We start from the raw sequence: 16,649 nt of genomic DNA, 5'->3' as shown, positions 1-16,649 counted from the left end.
TAGAGGACCTAGTCCTCTGTTCTGTTTTCTCTCTCTCCCTGGGCTAGGCCCGTTTAAATTAGAGGACCTAGTCCTCAGTTTATTTCTTTTCCTCTTAGGGCTAGGCCTGTTTAAATTAGAGGACCTAGTCCTCCGTTTGCCTTTGTTTAATAGTTGTGTTTGTATTTGTGGATAGTGTTTTGCACTATGTCAAAAGACTCTAAGGATCATAAGCCTTCGGGTTTCAAAAAGTGTACTAAATGTGCACAGATGATGTCCTTGACTAATGAGCACAACTTGTGTGTTTACTGTTTGGGGGCTATTCACCTCCAAGAGTCTTGCATAATTTTGTCATGCTTTCAGTCCTCATGTTCTTCAGGAGAAGAAGAACTAACTTATATTGAAAGGACTATTAAAACATTCCTTTGAGGAGGAAATGGCATCTTCATCATCTAGCTCTAAATCTCCTTCCTCCTCCCAGAAAGACAGACCAAAAACTACGAAAAGGCGGTCTTCCACCCATTCTGTTTCATTGGAGCCGCCAGACAAAATTACTAAGTTGGCTACACCCTCGTCGGCTCCACTGATTTCGGTGCTGACAGAGGTTAGCCTAGTGGTTCCTTCAGTTTCGGCTCCAGGAACTTTGGAGCCAATAACTTGCACTACATCTCAGAGCCGGTCTTCTGAACTCCAACCGGTTTTCCCGACTCTTAGGTCGCCTATTTTCCAACGATCTAGATCCCCCACTCTATCTTCCAGGTCCTCTCGGAGCCTTTCTGATGAGGACATCGAGAGAGTGGTGCATAGACTGCTTCAGTCTTCGGCACTAGCAGATTTGCTTTCGGCTCCGTACCAGTCGGCTCCGGAGCCTAATGTGCCCCCACACCCGATCGATGTTCCTCCTCTGAGCTTCTCTGAGCCTTCGGAGACAGAGTTTTCGGTGCCTCCGGTTGTGGATAGGTCGGTTCCAGCTACCTCAATTCGTCTCTCGGTTCCGATATCCACTCTGACCCTTTTGGTGCCATCCGTGGGGTCTAGGGTCTTCAGCTCTCCGGTCGGGCCTGAGGGGGACACTTTTAATCAAACTTCAGTTCCGAGCCTACCTCTCAGTGCTTTGGCTTGGGTGATCTTGGACCCCACATCTGCCTCGGAGTCCATCTGCTCGGTACCGAGGGCTGCTTCTGCATCTTTGGAGTGGAGGGCATCCTTGGAGCCAAGAGGATCGACCTTCGAGGTGATGAGGAGTGTGCTGTCCAGGTCTTCAGCTCCATCCAGAGGTGCTGACACTCTTCCCCCTAAGGCGCCGACTTCAGTCTTGGCTCCCTCTTTCTCCCAACACAACAGAGACCGGCAGCATTAGGATACCTCCATGAGTGGTCCCCAGTCTTCTGAGGTCTCTCCAGAATACCTGTGTGAGGAACCACCTAGGAAGAAAACTTGTAAGAAGAAACATGTTGACTCCCCTGATGAGTCTGTTACATCAGACACTGACCCTGAGGAGTCAGAAGGTTCCCCCAAGTCATTCTCTGATATCTCATTCGCAGATATCTTTGAGATCCTGAAACAGAGAGGTGGCTGGCATACCACATCCCCTTCTGATGAAGAGTCAGTGTACCTGAAGGCTTTTGGGTCTCAACCCTCCGCCTCTTGGGTGGTCTCCTCCTTTCGACGGCTACTGGATTTAGTGAGGTGTGGGAATCTCCTGATTCTGTGGAACGGTTCCTAGAAGACCAAATGCATTTTTGTCAGCACCCCAGGACAAAGACTTTCTTAATAAGGGTGTTCCAGTAGATGCTGTGGTGGTGGCAGCAGCAGCCACCAAAAAGGAACTTGCCGAAACTTCCTCCACTGTCCATCCACCGAACAAGGAGTCTCAAACGATGGATAGGTATAGGAAGCGTGTCTTTTCTTCAGCGGCTTTTACACTTCGATCACTGAACTACCTGTCCCATTTCACAAGACTCTCCTAAAAGAGCTGGGAGATGTTCTACAGGATAACGTATCTGATGCGGTATCTCTGAAGGTCAACACACCGATGTCTATCCTTAATTCTATTGTGAACTCCTCCATGAGGCTGATTTCGTATGCAGCGATGGAGCGAGTAGGGCAGCGGGTTCAGGACTCTCCCTTAGAAGACACTCCTGGATGCGTTTATGTAACTTTGCGGAGGCCTTTAAGTCTACGTTTACCAACACCCCATTTGACAGATCCTCATTGTTCGGAACCAAGGTAAAGGACACACTCAACAGGTGCAAGCAGGAAGGAAAAACCTTGTCTGCCTTGGGAGTCTATTTTTCCATCCCTTCTAGACCCTATCCTAAAGGGCAGAAGGGTGGCAAAATGTGGTTCAGAAAATTGCAGAGTTTTTTTCAGGATGCACAAGGTGATTCCTTCCCCAGAGGCAGAGGAGAAGGAAGTAATGGCAGATGCCACCTTAGAGGTAGAGGAGGCCCGTAGAACCAGGGAGACTGTGATTCCTTTTGTGGTCGTCCCTATCGGCGCTCCTGAAAGGAGGCCCAAATGTGCATCTCTAGAGCCAGTCGGGGGTCGTGTTTCTTTATACCCAGAAGCCTGGCACAACATTACTCAAAGCAAGTGGGTATTAAAGATAATTACCAGAGGTTACCATACTCCCTTCTCTTCTCCACCCCTTCAGACCAGACGAATCCCAGATGTGCCACCCAATCACAGGGATTCAGCAACTCTAGAAATCCAAAAGTTGCTTGTGAAAGAGAGTCATCCAACCCGTCCCCGCAGACCAAGTAGGAATAGGGACTTACTCAAGATTCTTTTTGGTGCCAAAAAGAACAGGAGACATGAGACCTATTTTGGATCTCAGCAAATTGAATGAATCTGTACAGAAGTCCAAGTTCCGAATGGTCACCTTACAGTTGATACTCCCATTGTTAGGGAAAGACATTGGGATGTGCTCCATAGACCACCAAGATGCTTACTACTACATCAAAATGGACAGAGCATCGAGGAGTCATTTACGCTTCTGGCTTGGAGCCAGTCATTATCTATGCCCTGCCCTTTGATCTCACCACAGCCCCCAGGGTGTTCACCAAATGTGTGGCAGTGGTTATGGCTCACTTGAGACGTCAGGGATTCCAAGTATTTCCATATCTGGATGACTGGCTGCTGACTGCCACCACCAGGAATTTACCGTTACAGGCCAGGGACGCTACCATTTCAACTTGCCTGCAGTTAGGAATTACGTTAAATTGGCAAAAATCTGCATTGTCACCCTCTCAGCATGTGAATTTTATTGGCGCCGAAATAAACAGTCTCAATGAGGGCTTACCTTACCATGGAAAGAATTCACTGTCTAAGGGAACAAGTCTTGAGCTTACTTCCTCTAAGAAAAGTCAAAGCAAAGGTGGTGCTCAAGCTATTAGAGACCATGGCTTCCACAATAACACTAGTTCCATTAGCCAAACTGCACGAGGGTCCTGCAGTGGTTACTCTTTGCCCAGTGGTCACTGCAGTAACTTCCTCTGTCTCACCCCATCCTGATAACAAATTTGTGCAAACAGGATGATCTTTGGTGGACACACAGACCAGCAATCTAAACACAGGCAGACCATTTGTTCCCCCCCCCCCCAGTTGCTACTGTGACCACGGAGGCCTTCAAGATAGGGTGGGGGGGCATTATCTAGGGAGAACAGTCCAAGGCACATGGCAAGATCACGAGGCTCATTTGCATATCAACGTCTTGGAGAAGAGAGCAGTGCTTCTAGCGTTGCAAGCACTTCACAGCTTTCTCCCTCTAGGGACGATTGCAATCCACTCGGAAAACATGTCGGTGGTATGGTACCTAAGCAAACAAGGAGGAACCAAATCTTATCCCCTCTGCAGAGAAGCCCTTCGAGTATGGGAGTGGGCGGTGTCTTCCCTGCACTTTCTGATAGCAACTCACATCCTAGGGAAATCCAACTTCATAGCCGACAGGCTCAGCAGGGCTATTCTGATGCCTCACTAGTGGTCCCTGAACGCATACATTACAGAACAAATTTTTCGCAAATGGGGTCAGCTTTGCTGCGATCTCTTTGCCACCCCTCTCAATGCAAAATGCACAGCTACTGTACCCTGATTCCCCCAGAAGTGGAAGCACCAAGAGATGCACTCGTTCACGATTGGCCCTATGGACTTCTCTATGCTTTCCCTCCCTTCCCCCTCATATCGAAGGTAATTCAGAAAGCAATATCCTCGGGAAGCAGAATGATCCTAATTGCTCTTTACTGGCCTCGACAGATTTGGTTCCACTTCCTCAAACCTCATCTAGAGGATGAACCGTGGACTCTGGATCCAGTGCCAGATTTACTGACACATGTCAGGGGTGTTCCATCCCTCTCTCCGCACCCTCAACTTGACAGCTTGGCTGCTCCAATTCCATCCCTAGTCAGGCTTCATGACTTTTCTCCTGAGGTTGTACACATCTTGCCATCTTCTCACAAACCTTCTACCAGGAAAATGTATACCAGTAAATGGAAGTGTTTCTCCTTTTGGGCCTGTGAAAGAAACCTTGATCCTTACTCAGCTCCCATTTCTGCTGTCTTAGACTTCATCTCGCAGTTATTCAACCAAGGTTCAGCAGCGGCAACTATCAAAGTCCATTTGGCAGCCATTTCCACCTTTCATGTTGCTAATGAACCTAATCTTATGGCTCATAGGCTTTGTAGAGCCTTCCTCAAAGGGACCACTTTGCTAAGACCCCCAGTCATGGATCCCGTGGCTCCTTGGGATTTGAACTTTGTTCTCCATAAACATACATCAAGTCCTTTCGAACCTTCAGCAACATGTGACCTCAAGTTTCTAACTTGGGAAACTATATTTTTAGTGGCTATTATTTCTGCAAGAAGGGTCTCTGAACTGCAGGCTCTTTCCATTAAGCCCCCTTATTTGGTGTTTCGTAAAGATAGGGTCTCTTTGCGGACAAAACTCTTCCTTTATTCCTAAGGTTTCTTCTCCAGCCAGTATTAATCATTCTATTGAACTGCCTGTGTTCTTCCCTAAGTTTTCTAACAAGACAGAGTGCAATTTCCACCAATTGGATGTGAATAGACAATTGTGTTTTTTATCTGGACAGAATTAAAGGTTTCAGAAGGTCAGATCAGTTGTTTGTCTCCTTTTCAGACTCTAGGAGGGGCCTTCCAGTTTCTAAAGTCACACTATCTCACTGGATTTCCAGTTGCATTTAATTTATTTATTCCTCCTGTGGTAAAGATCTTCCTTTCAAGGTGAAAGCTCATTCTACCAGGTCTGTGTCTAGCTCGGTAGCTTTTCAGGCTAGAATCCCAATGGACAACATTTGTGCTGCAGCAACATGGGCTTCACCTCACAAATTCATTACTCGCTACAAATTGGATGTGGCTTCTAGGAACAGGTCTTTCTTTGGTTCCACAGTGCTCAGGAGCATTTTCTAGTGAGCCAACCAAGATGAAGGTGGTAGGGACGCTGTCCCAAGTGTAAGAATGAAGGTGAGATAGGACTAAAGAACATAAAGAAGTTATGTACTTATCATAACGTTCGATGTTTGTAGTCCATCTCACCCTTCATTCTTACGAACCCTCCCTCCTGTCCCCTCCTTGAGGACCTGGGGTAGAGTGCCTACTGCTTTTTTTGTTAGTCCTTTCGATTTGGTTTGTTCTTTGTCTCTGTATTTTCTCCTTGCAGCAAACAAGATCTGGAGAACTGTAGTGATGCATGATGGGATACCGCCTAGCCACGAGCCAACCAGATGTTTTTGAGCTACAGTATGGCCGAGTCGGAGTCAAGGTTTGGCTCCAAACCCAAGTGTAAGAATGAAAGGTGAGATGGACTACAAACATTGAACATTATGGTAAGTACATAACTTCTTTTTCAGGTTCACTTCCTACACAAACAACTCCATACCCATCTACTTTCCTAAGATCAAGACAACGCTACTTTGGAACCTACTCCGTTGCTGCTATTTTGGAACAATCAAATATTGAAAACTGTTTTTGTCATTTACGTACTTCTATGCAATTAAATTTTTCTTGATTTATAAGATGTGTTTATTTTGTATGCATGTTTGTCTGTAACTATGTAATACTTACCCTGTCACATATTTTGTCAAATTCTCATGCTAGCTTGACTATGATTTACTGTGTAAATGCTTTCTTTTTTTGGTTTGTTGTAGAAATTTTCTTCCCTGCTACACTTTAGTAATGAATGCTAACCTTACTCTACCCATGCTCATCTTTACAAAAATCTTTACAAAAAAAAAACTTTCCACCATGTTTTTGACAAGTTTGAGCTGTACTTGGGTGTCTGTCTGTTTTTAATATCAGTATTGTGGAATGGTTGATGTATTTTGGTTAATGTTCTGTGTACTGATTATTTAACATGTTGACTATTTATGTATAACAGAGTAAGCATAATATGTTATAATGTGATACTGGAATATAAGCATTAACTCCAACACAAAATACACTTATCGATTCATTTTCGGTACCCACATAATCTGTTTCAGTCAGGGGTGCAGCCAGGAATTAACATTTTGTACTCTAACTTAATTTTATTGCCTTACTCAACCCTCAAAATGCTACCGCAGACACATAGGAATAGGCACTTTATTTTCAACTTTTACCATTTATATCCATAAAAAGCTAGTTTTAGATGTATATTCCTTTTGCACAATAATTCTTTGTATACCTCTGTACAGCAAATACTCATTTACACATTTCTAAACATTCTGTGCTTTTTGAGTGTTCACATTTCCAAGACATGCTCAGAAAAAATGGACTCATTTGAGTACACTGAGTATGCCTAACTACATCCTTGATTTCAGCGTTGCAGTTAACCAGACAATGTGCATAAGGCAGGAGACTGTCCTGGATGAGATGTTCATCCATCACAATATGCATGCTTAGGGAAAGTTTGTATCATCACCACTTCACAAGCATGCATGTCTTTGAGGTAGCAAAGGAAACGGAAGACACCAGCAAAAGCCCACAGACTAATTTATGGATGATATGTAAGCTGAGTACACAAGAAACCCCCCATATAGTATGCAAACTGAGGAACTAAAGTACTCTGAGGCATCAGTTTGCCACCCACAAAAAATAGTGTTGTTGATAAGAGCATGTATGCTGTAAGAATACTAAAATATAGTACACAAATTTGCTAAACAAAAAAAGTGTCTTGATTAAAAATGTAATCAGAATTTACATATTTTTACTGGAGTGATCGACTGTTTATTGATTATAAGAAAGCATGGGGTAATCCCCTGTAGATAAAAGGGTGTGAAGCTTTACCATCCACACACACAGATGTTAAATTTAAATATCACTTCAAATTTGAACATTTGACATTTGCACACTTGGCTTTGATCTTCTGTTCTCTTAATCTAACTTTGAACTATGAAAAATTAATAGTCTGCATTTTTTCTGTTACCTGTTGTTAGGTTTGCCAATTTTTAGCGATGAAATATATTATTTCTTTCTTGGTTCAGACTCCATGCAGATTCCATTTGTAAAGTCGGTAAAGTTTAGATTTATATTACAATTTTTACAGTGGTATTGTAAGTACAAGAACTGGTTTTGCCATATTATAGCCTAAGGAAATGTTGATTTTTTTTTATGTCTCGATAGGGAGTGACCTACTGCGGAGAAAGTACGGCTAGTAACCTGACCATGGCTAATGTCCCCTGGCATGAAGAAGTAGTGTATTTTGTCCAGCAGCTTGGAGAACAACTGCCAGACTACGAGATTGCTTGTGAGCATGAACATTCAAACTGCCTTCTATTAGCTCACAAAAAGGTAAGACAGACTTGAAGTGCTTTGAATAGCTCTCCCCTCTGTAAAAGCATTGATGTGAAATAATACCACAACAGCATATTTACATTTCTTCCTACTGTTAACATGTAGGTTTTATGCATTGTTTCCACCATAGTTCACCATCATCTGCTGTATTTTATTTATCAGGAACTCATATAATGAAGTCACAGACATATTACTGGAGTTAACTGGCTGCAGCCGTGTTTACCATTTCAGTTATCAGCAATAGTCATGTAATGAAGACATGCAGACACCTTACTGGATTTTAATGGCCACAGACATATATTTATTTGCAGATTGCTTGCCATTTGTTAATTCAGATGTATGCAAAGTCAGAATTTTCAAGGAGACCATGTTTGTATCAGTATACACATCATTTAGTAATCCTGCAGAGCAGCAGTACTGTCGATATCCAGCCTTATTTAACATCACATCAAGGGCCCTTTCCCATCTCTTTTCATTTCAGGTTATTTCACTTATAGGCTGCTTTACAGTCTGCCAAGGGAGAGTTGACTAACAAGTCCTGCAGTCTCCCCTGGGGCTACTTGCTGTGTGGGAGGGATGGCCAATCAGTACAAACCCCCTTCCCCCCTGGGTCTCCCTTGCCAGTCCTGCCTTCTGCTGATATGACTGTTACAGCCTAAAGTAATTAACCTACTCCTGTTGGGGAAGAAACAGGAAATCCCTTATAGACTTCTATTGCGATCACCCTTGTGGGTCAACGAGTTTTCCTCCCTGTTCACTGTCTCTGATATAGATACCTCTTTTTTTTGTAGCCAACCAGATTTATCTCCTGTTTTTTTTTAGAGTGAGTGAGCCTATTTGAGAAATGTTCTGAGAATTTCAGCTTTGAACGTGACTGATGCCTATGGAACCTGGCCTTTTTCTCAGCTTTCCCCAGTGACCGCATCTTCCCATTTCAACCCTTTACACCTTCTTGACCTGTCCTTGACCCAATCCCGTTCCCTCTAGAACACTGCTCTGAGCTTTCCCAGCTCAGGCAAACTCACTTGGATGCTTGCTAGTCTGTATTTCTCATAGCAATGTTAATTCCTGGTATAGAAACCTTAATTTATTAACCCATAGGCTGTGGGAAACTTTTGTTTGTATTCTTTTAAGTCTGTCTGAGTTGGTATAGAGGCTTAAGTTTGTGTAATTGTCATATTAATTACATGTACTTCAAAACCTGATCAGTTAGATCTATATTTCTGTAACCATCATAAAGTAGTCTTAATTGCTAATCACTTTTCCAGCTTTCTGGCAGTTTCACATCTCAAGGAAACAAACTTATTAGCCTTGACTACAGTGGTTCACAGCTTATAATTTCAAGTACTTTTCACAGATCTGTGAACACCACAACCGTGTATTTTACTGAAATTGTTTATTTGCTTAACCACATTGATTTCATGCAATGAGCAGATGCCTCATTTAAATGCCTAGAAAAAAAAACTGCAGAAATCTACCCAAGAACTGTTTCAGAAATACCTCTTCAGAGAACGAGAAATATGCCTACACACTTAGTGAGTTGCTAAAACCATTTAAAACATCCGATTTTCTAAATGGTGCTAAGCATTTTAAATCCTTTACCTTTTTTTTTTTTTTTTTTGAAGTGTAAGACTTATTGCTGCTACATGCTGAAACTGCTCTTACCCAGGTACACCATAGGTTGTTATTGCAAATATACTAGGCATTGACAGATGCTGGAATTTGAAACAACCTTTGGAAATCTTTGAAAATGACCGCCCGAAGGTCAGTCATGCAAGAGAGAGTAAAAAAAAAAATCTGAGTATCCCTTACCCATCAAACTCTGGTCAGAGTCTGCAAGAGTCCTTAGTGAAGTTTACCTTGTGTATGTATTTACATTCACTCATTTACTCTATTTCTGTCTCTGAAGCATTGCTATTTTTGCACATCTTTGTATGCGCTGCTGTACGAGTATTGTCTCATAAGTGATTTTGACTCAGTGCTACTTACCTGTGAAGTTTGCTTATTATGTCACAAATAGAAAGGGAAGACAAAAAAAGAGCTATATATTTTACAGAATTATATTTTTTTGTGTGTGGGGAAGCCACGGCGCTACAGCGGTAGCGTTGTTGCCTCACAGCAAGAGGTGCTCCTGTTCGATTTTTGGTTGGAGTGCCTTCTGTATGGAGTCTGCATGTCCTCCCCATGTTAGAGTGGCCTCAGAAAGACATGCGTGAATGGGTGTGCCTTCGCTGAAGGTTGGGCATCGGGCTGGCAACTCGGCACCATAAAAAACGACTGCCAATCATTAGCGGACCAGAGTTCTGCTGTGGCGACCCCTAACTGGGAAAAGCCGAAGAGACAGACAACATTTTTGTGTGTGTGCACTGTGTATTTGCTGTATTTGTCTTGCTGTTCTGTATATGCCATTGTATCTTAAAAATGTTTGTTTGCTTTTTTATTGTGATTACACTGTACAGATGATTGATGGAAGTGTGATGTTATAGAGAGCTTTGCTTCTTAGGCCTACACTTAAAATGGGCTTCACCTGTTTGGACAGTCTTGTCATCAGAACATACAAGTCCAGTGATTTTGGCACCAGTTTTTGAACCCCATTTCTTAACCAAAAAAGTATTGTTTTGAAATGCAAGGTTTAGGCTGCAAAAGTCAGGAGCCAAATGTGTTGCATTTCACTCCCCCGCCGTATGGAAATGTAATGGTTGAGTTACAAGTTGCAGGAGCACTTCTCACTCTAAGAAAAGACTAAGTTTCTAGATCTGCCCCACCACAGACCCTTGGCCATCCCTCCAATCTTAGAGGTGGTTGATGTCTTCCATGTATCCAGCTTAACTCCTGACGCCCTACCACCTGCTCCCAGAAAACCTGACGGGTATTGCAGAGTACCAGATTCTCACAAATACCTGTACAGAAATCCTGCTGCAGACCCAGAGGTCATTACACAGCGACCAAAAGGAGCTAAGGCTAGTTCTGCAAAGAACCCTATTCCTTCTGACAAGGACTGCAGAGCTCTGGACAGATGGGGTAAAAAAAAGTATACACCTCTGCAACCTTAGCTATCAGAGCACTCAACTGTCAGTTCCACATGTTAAAATATCAATGCCACACTTTGGAACTATTAAAACAAAAGATTGCAACCCTTTCTGACTGTGCCAATTCAAAAGAGTTAGCAGATTTACTGCACTGAACTTGTCAAGTGGCTAAGCACTCATTACACTGTGGATATAATGTCCTAGAAGCCTCAAGGTGGGCAGCAGTGTCAGGATCTGTCATTAGGAGACATGTATGGTTGAAGGAACAACTTCTCCCTAATCATGTCACATCTAAATTACTTGATACACCCTTGGATATGGAGCGCTTGTTTGGAGTTAAAGCAGAAGAGGTGCTTAAAAAGATGGAAGACAAAGCAAAATCTATGCAAACAGTAAAAGATTTCCTTCAGGTACAATCTCCTAGGTTCAGCAAGAATTTTCTCTCAAAACACCGGCCCTTTCCTGCACCTAGCAGACAGGGGCAAGGTAAGTCCCGCAGCGACAGACCATCCAGACTCCTATTCCAGGGACAGCTGAGAACCAAAAAATGGACCACTTCCACTCCAAAGGAAGGGAGTTCTAAGCCATCCCTTTATGGCAAAAACTCACAATGACTTCCTCTCCCCCCTCTGCACTCTTTTCACTCACCAAAAACTAGGAGGAAGGCTCTCCTTCTGCAAAGAAAATTGGCTTTCTGTAACAAAGGACCAATGGGTCTTAAAGATCTTTTTTCAGGAATACAAATTCTTCTTTAACAAACTCCAAATTCTAAGAAGTTACCCAGACTTGCCTATAAATCAGTGGGTAGAGACATTGAAACAAGTACAAACTCTCATATCCCAAGGGGCAGTAGAACCTGTCTCTTCAGGTCAACAGGCAAAGGCTTTTATTCCAGACTATTCCTTGTTCCCAGAAAAGAGGGCACTTGGCGCCCCATCTTGGATTTATCCATTCTGAACACCTTCCTGGTGGTCCACAAATTCAAAATGCTAACTTTGCAGCAGCTGCTGCTTATGCTGACCAAAAATGCCTGGTTAGTTAGGAATATCTAAAATATGCCTACCTCCACATCCCCATAAGGGGAAATTCCTCACTTCAGAGCAGGCTCACAACACTTTCAGTTCTCTGCGCTACCCTTTGGCTTATCTACTGCTCCCAGGGTATTTACCAAATGCTTATCCCTGACCATAGGCTTTTGCAGACAAAAAAATATACAACGTTACCCTTATCTGGACGACTGCCTCATTCAGGCAGATTGCATAGAAAAGGTCCTCAAGGACCTCCTCTTTGTCAAAACCCTCCTAACCTCTTTAGGGTACACCATCAATGAGAAGAAATCAAGGCAGACACCCAGCAGGAAGATCATTTTCTTGGGAGCACTGCTGGACACAGCATCCCAAATGGCCTTCTTATCCCCAGAAAAGCAGAGCTTCCTGCCACTCTTATTTTACCCAGCTGGCTTCCAGAAGTCACCTCACTGCAAAGAAGTTCTGCAAGCCTTGGGGAACATGGCATCTTGCATCCTTCTAATTCCTCTGGCCAGGCTTCACATGAGAAAACTTCAGTTGTACCTAAAGAACCTTTGGTGTCAGCACTCTCAACCTCTGATCCCCTGTATAAGGGCAGAGTTTGTCTAGTGGGCATGGGGCTGTGCTCAGAACAAGGGTCTTTCCTTCACCCTCCGCCAGACCAGGCAGACCATTATCACTAACACCTCAAACATAGCTTGGGATGCTCACCTAGAAGGCAGGTGCACTCAAGGTCTTTGGGATGCCCTGCACCTTCCCTTAACACATCAACCAAAAAGAAAATGATGGCAGTACAAAAGGCTGACATCCTTCAAACCCCATCTCAACCCAGGGGTTCTCATCAAAACAGACAAAAACCACAGTAATGTGGTACATCAACAAACAAGGAGAGACCCAATCTTACCCTGTATGCTAGCTAGCCATGAACCTCTGGCTGACAGCCTCTTCCATGGGACTACACCTGATAGCCCAATACCTATCCTGATCTCAAACCTCTTAACTCAGGTGGGGGAGGGACTGCACCCAGACTTGCAGACTCTCAAACTATCAGCATGGCTAATACTCTAAAGGCAAACAAGGGGGCCCCTGTTAAGCAAACAGGCCATTATCACAGAGGCCAGAAGGCCCAGCAACAGAAGATCTTAACGCAGGAAAATGGAAACAATTCTGCTCCTGGAGCCAGTCCAGAGGGGGCAGTACCTCACAACCTTCCATCCCTCTTATCCTGGACTACCTAGCAAAGCTACATAATAGTGGCCTCTCCTTCTCCTCTATTAAAATCCATGCCTCAGCCATTTCAGCTCATTTTGATACAGAACAGCCCCTGTTCTCCCATCCTTTGATTAAACAATTCCTCAGCGGTGCTTCTAATATCAGGCCTCCCAGAAGGCCACCCACTGCAGCCTGGGATCTGAATTATGTTTTGGAAAAACTATCTTTACCACCCTTTGAACATGCTGCTTCAGCAGAACTAAGATACTTCTCCTGGAAGACTGCTTTTCTCCAAGCTATCACCTCAGCCGGAAGGGTTTCAGAACTTCAGGCACTGATGGCCATTGAGCCCTTCATCATCTTCCATGCAGACAGGGTCAACCTGAGGACTAATCCCTCTTTTATGCCCAAGGTAGTATCTAATGTAACTCTCAACCAGGCCATAGATCTACCCACCTTCTTTCCTAACCCCCAAAACAAGGGGGAAAGAATTCTGCACTCACTAGACGTGTACAGACAGCTCAGATACTATCTGGCCCATACTAAACCCTTCAGGAAAACAGACCAACTACTTGTCAGCTTTGCCCCAGGGGCAGAGGGGAAGTACATTTACAAACAAACCATTTCCAAATTGATAACACACTGTATCCATTTCTGCTAGAGATTCCATGGGAAACCCTCCCCGTAAGTCTATTCGAACCCATTCCAGTAGGGCAGCCTCCTCTTCCACAGCATTCCTCAGAGGAATTCCCACCAAGGGACATCCTAGAAGCTGCCACCTGGACTTCTGTCCTTATCTTTACCAAGCATTACCACCTACCTCTATTTTCTAAGGCTAGGGCAGGGTTTGCCTCTGCAGTTTTGCAGGGCATCCTGACCCATTCCTAGGTCTCTTACTAATCTTACCACCCATCTCTTCAGCTTTGGGAATCCTCCCACAGGTGATGACTGCAACAGTGAAATATGAATAACATAGTACAGTTGTGTATATTTACCATAAATGTAGATGTTCAAGTGTATTCACTGTTGTAGTCCTGGTTTCCCACCCTCCTTCCCCCTTATATCTTCTTTCTTTAGGGAGGCATAAGTTTCTAGTGGTGGCTTTTAGCAACCAGGACCACTTTACCATATTTACTGGGGCCTCTGACTGGTTAGGGCAAGAAAAAGTGATGTAATGGCGTCGTCTGCCTTCCTTTATAGCACTGACGACCTGACGTCAGACAGCAAGCGACAGCAGCCGATACAGAAAGGCATTGACTCTGATATTCGGGCTGGCCGAGGGCTACGACAGCAGGGATATATCCCACAGGTGATGACTGCAACAGTGAATACACTCGAACATCTACATTAATGTTAAGTGTATACAACTGTACTTTGCAGTGTTCCATGCTTTTGTGAGATGAACTGTGGAAAGAAAATATCGTCATGTGCTTATTCCGTGTCTGCACTTTTCACATTATGAACACATTTTTATAGGAACTTTCCAGAAAAAGTTCAACATGTCTATTTTACTTGTGTTTGAAAGTGTGAGGCATACACCACCCTGGTCCAGAATATCTACTGGATGTAGATTAATGTTTTGCTATAAACCTGTTACCATTTCAGCTGACATTCTGAAATGCCTTCTTTCTTTTTCCTTTCAGAGATGTGGGCCATGGAGATTGTACTGTAGTTAAATTGATACCTCATCAGTGATTTTTATGGTGGTACTGTAACTTTTTTGCTGAACAGAACCCTGCCTTTACTTTGTAACCCCTTGCTTCTTTGTTGTACTTTGTACCACTTTCATGCCATTATCAAGGGTCCCTTTCCTAACTGGCCATTGGCACCCATGTTTCTGAGCATCAGGTGCATAATTCACTTATGTAGTTCCAACTGCAGTCCTGACTCATTCCTGTTTTAGGCATCCTTGTTGCATCACAACTAAAGACATTAAAAGGAGAACTGATGATATTAAATTTCTTTGTAGCACCTACCTTATGAATGAACTCTGTTGCCACCGTCACATCCATATTTCTCAGGTTACAGTCCTGCAAGATAATCTTAAGACACAATGTCAGCCCACAAACCTTTTTAAGTCTGCCTTACGGAAAGCTGTTCAAAGGCCTCATTAAAATTTAGGTAGCCTGCATCCAGCACACCAGTTTATCAGTATTCCTGAACACCTGTTCAAGGTATTCAATCCAGACTGGTTTTGGGTCTTTACACTTAAATTCACAGGTTCATGAGTGTTTACTAGGCTAATGACCACAAGGGCATTTTTAAGATTAGTCATGCATTCCAAATCTCTGTTAAGTTGTTAAGTGCTTAAATTGATCGTGGGGAACAACTTGAAGGACACTCAGTTACAACAGATAGTAGACAAAACAGTAATTAATGCAGATAAGGATGGTGATGGCAGGATATCATTTGAAGAATTGTGTGCAGTTGTAGGAGGCCTAGATATTCACAAAAAGATGGTAGATGTGTGACCATTTTCAGAGCACCATTCAACACTTGCTTTCTTCTCCATCTCTGAAGATCTGCTCAAGATGTCCAGCAATGCACTCTGTGTATTTAAATGGAAGTATTTATCTCTGTGAAGCCACTTTTTCCCAACATGAGCCTCATGAAGCCAACTAAGTGTTATTGAACTTCAGTTATCTCAATAACTTGGTGTAGCACTTTAAAGTCTGAAGGACAGCATAATGGGAAGAGCATATCGGTATGATGGAGAAAGAGAAGGGGACTTGGCTTTTTTCTTTTTAATTTATTTTGTTCTGTCTTTTATAACAAGGAAGTATACCTGTAGCTTTCTACAAAACAGTAGCTAGATGGGCTTGAACTTAATATACTTGATTTCAGCAACAGCAAAGATAGAGGACAACGTGCCAAGCAGAACTTGAACCAGTACAATATATGCATGCACAAAACTTGGGTTTCACTTGTATGTAGTATGAATACAGTAAATTATCTGTGTTCACATTTTTATTACCTTTGACCCTCCATAGAATGTTTGTATATTGGCTGGTTTGACAAAACATCTTTATGTCCTGTTTTACCCAAGCTAAATATTTTTCCATTTTTTTTTTAACAAGTTTAAATTTACTCTTTCTGAAGAAGTCCTTGGATATTAAAGGATGAAAGCGCTAAAAGGATACTTGGTTTCATGTTCATTTATCGCATGTTTCACTGTTCCTATTGCTATATAGTACCGTGCTGTTATTGGCTGTGTAGATTGTTCATTTTTTTATTTTCCCCCAGTATTTCTGAAGTGTTTTTATTTATTTCTTTATTTTTTAAGTGATATCACTTGATAAGTGTAAGCAGGGGCTTGGGAGGGGAAACATTTACAAGCAGGGGCCTGGGAGTTGAACCATTTACAGACTGCCTGTGTCAATTAGAGACATAGGTACCACACCCAGGGACGCATTCAGGATTTAGTTGATAATGTATCTTTTTTTCACTAATGGCTTAGTTTCCTGTCCACTGGGTCATGCTAACTAGCCCCTACTTACCAATCCCACCTCTTAATTCTTCTTTTATGGGACTTTACTTTCCTCTTCATTTGTGCACTGAGGAATAGAACCTCATGGAGTCACTCACGATGGAATGCAAGATGTGTACAGGGTACA

At 43.0% G+C, this 16,649-nt stretch overlaps 1 protein-coding gene across 1 annotated transcript in view; it reads left to right on the top strand.

The window, feature by feature from the left end:
- LOC122787469 (S-adenosyl-L-methionine-dependent tRNA 4-demethylwyosine synthase TYW1-like) overlaps window positions 1-16,649 on the top strand; it is a 2,539,581-nt gene that overhangs the window by 2,363,533 nt on the left and 159,399 nt on the right. The window contains exon 15 of the mRNA XM_044054205.1: window positions 7,596-7,763. Within this exon, the coding sequence (XP_043910140.1) occupies window positions 7,596-7,763 (168 nt within the window). The remainder of the gene's footprint in view (window positions 1-7,595; window positions 7,764-16,649) is intronic.

This window comes from Protopterus annectens, chromosome 13.part0, assembly GCF_019279795.1.
Source record: "Protopterus annectens isolate FY-2018-M chromosome 13.part0, PAN1.0, whole genome shotgun sequence".
NCBI lineage: Eukaryota > Metazoa > Chordata > Ceratodontiformes > Protopteridae > Protopterus > Protopterus annectens.
The sequence above is the reverse complement of the archived record's forward strand: the minus strand, read 5'-3'. Positions and strand labels throughout refer to the sequence as shown.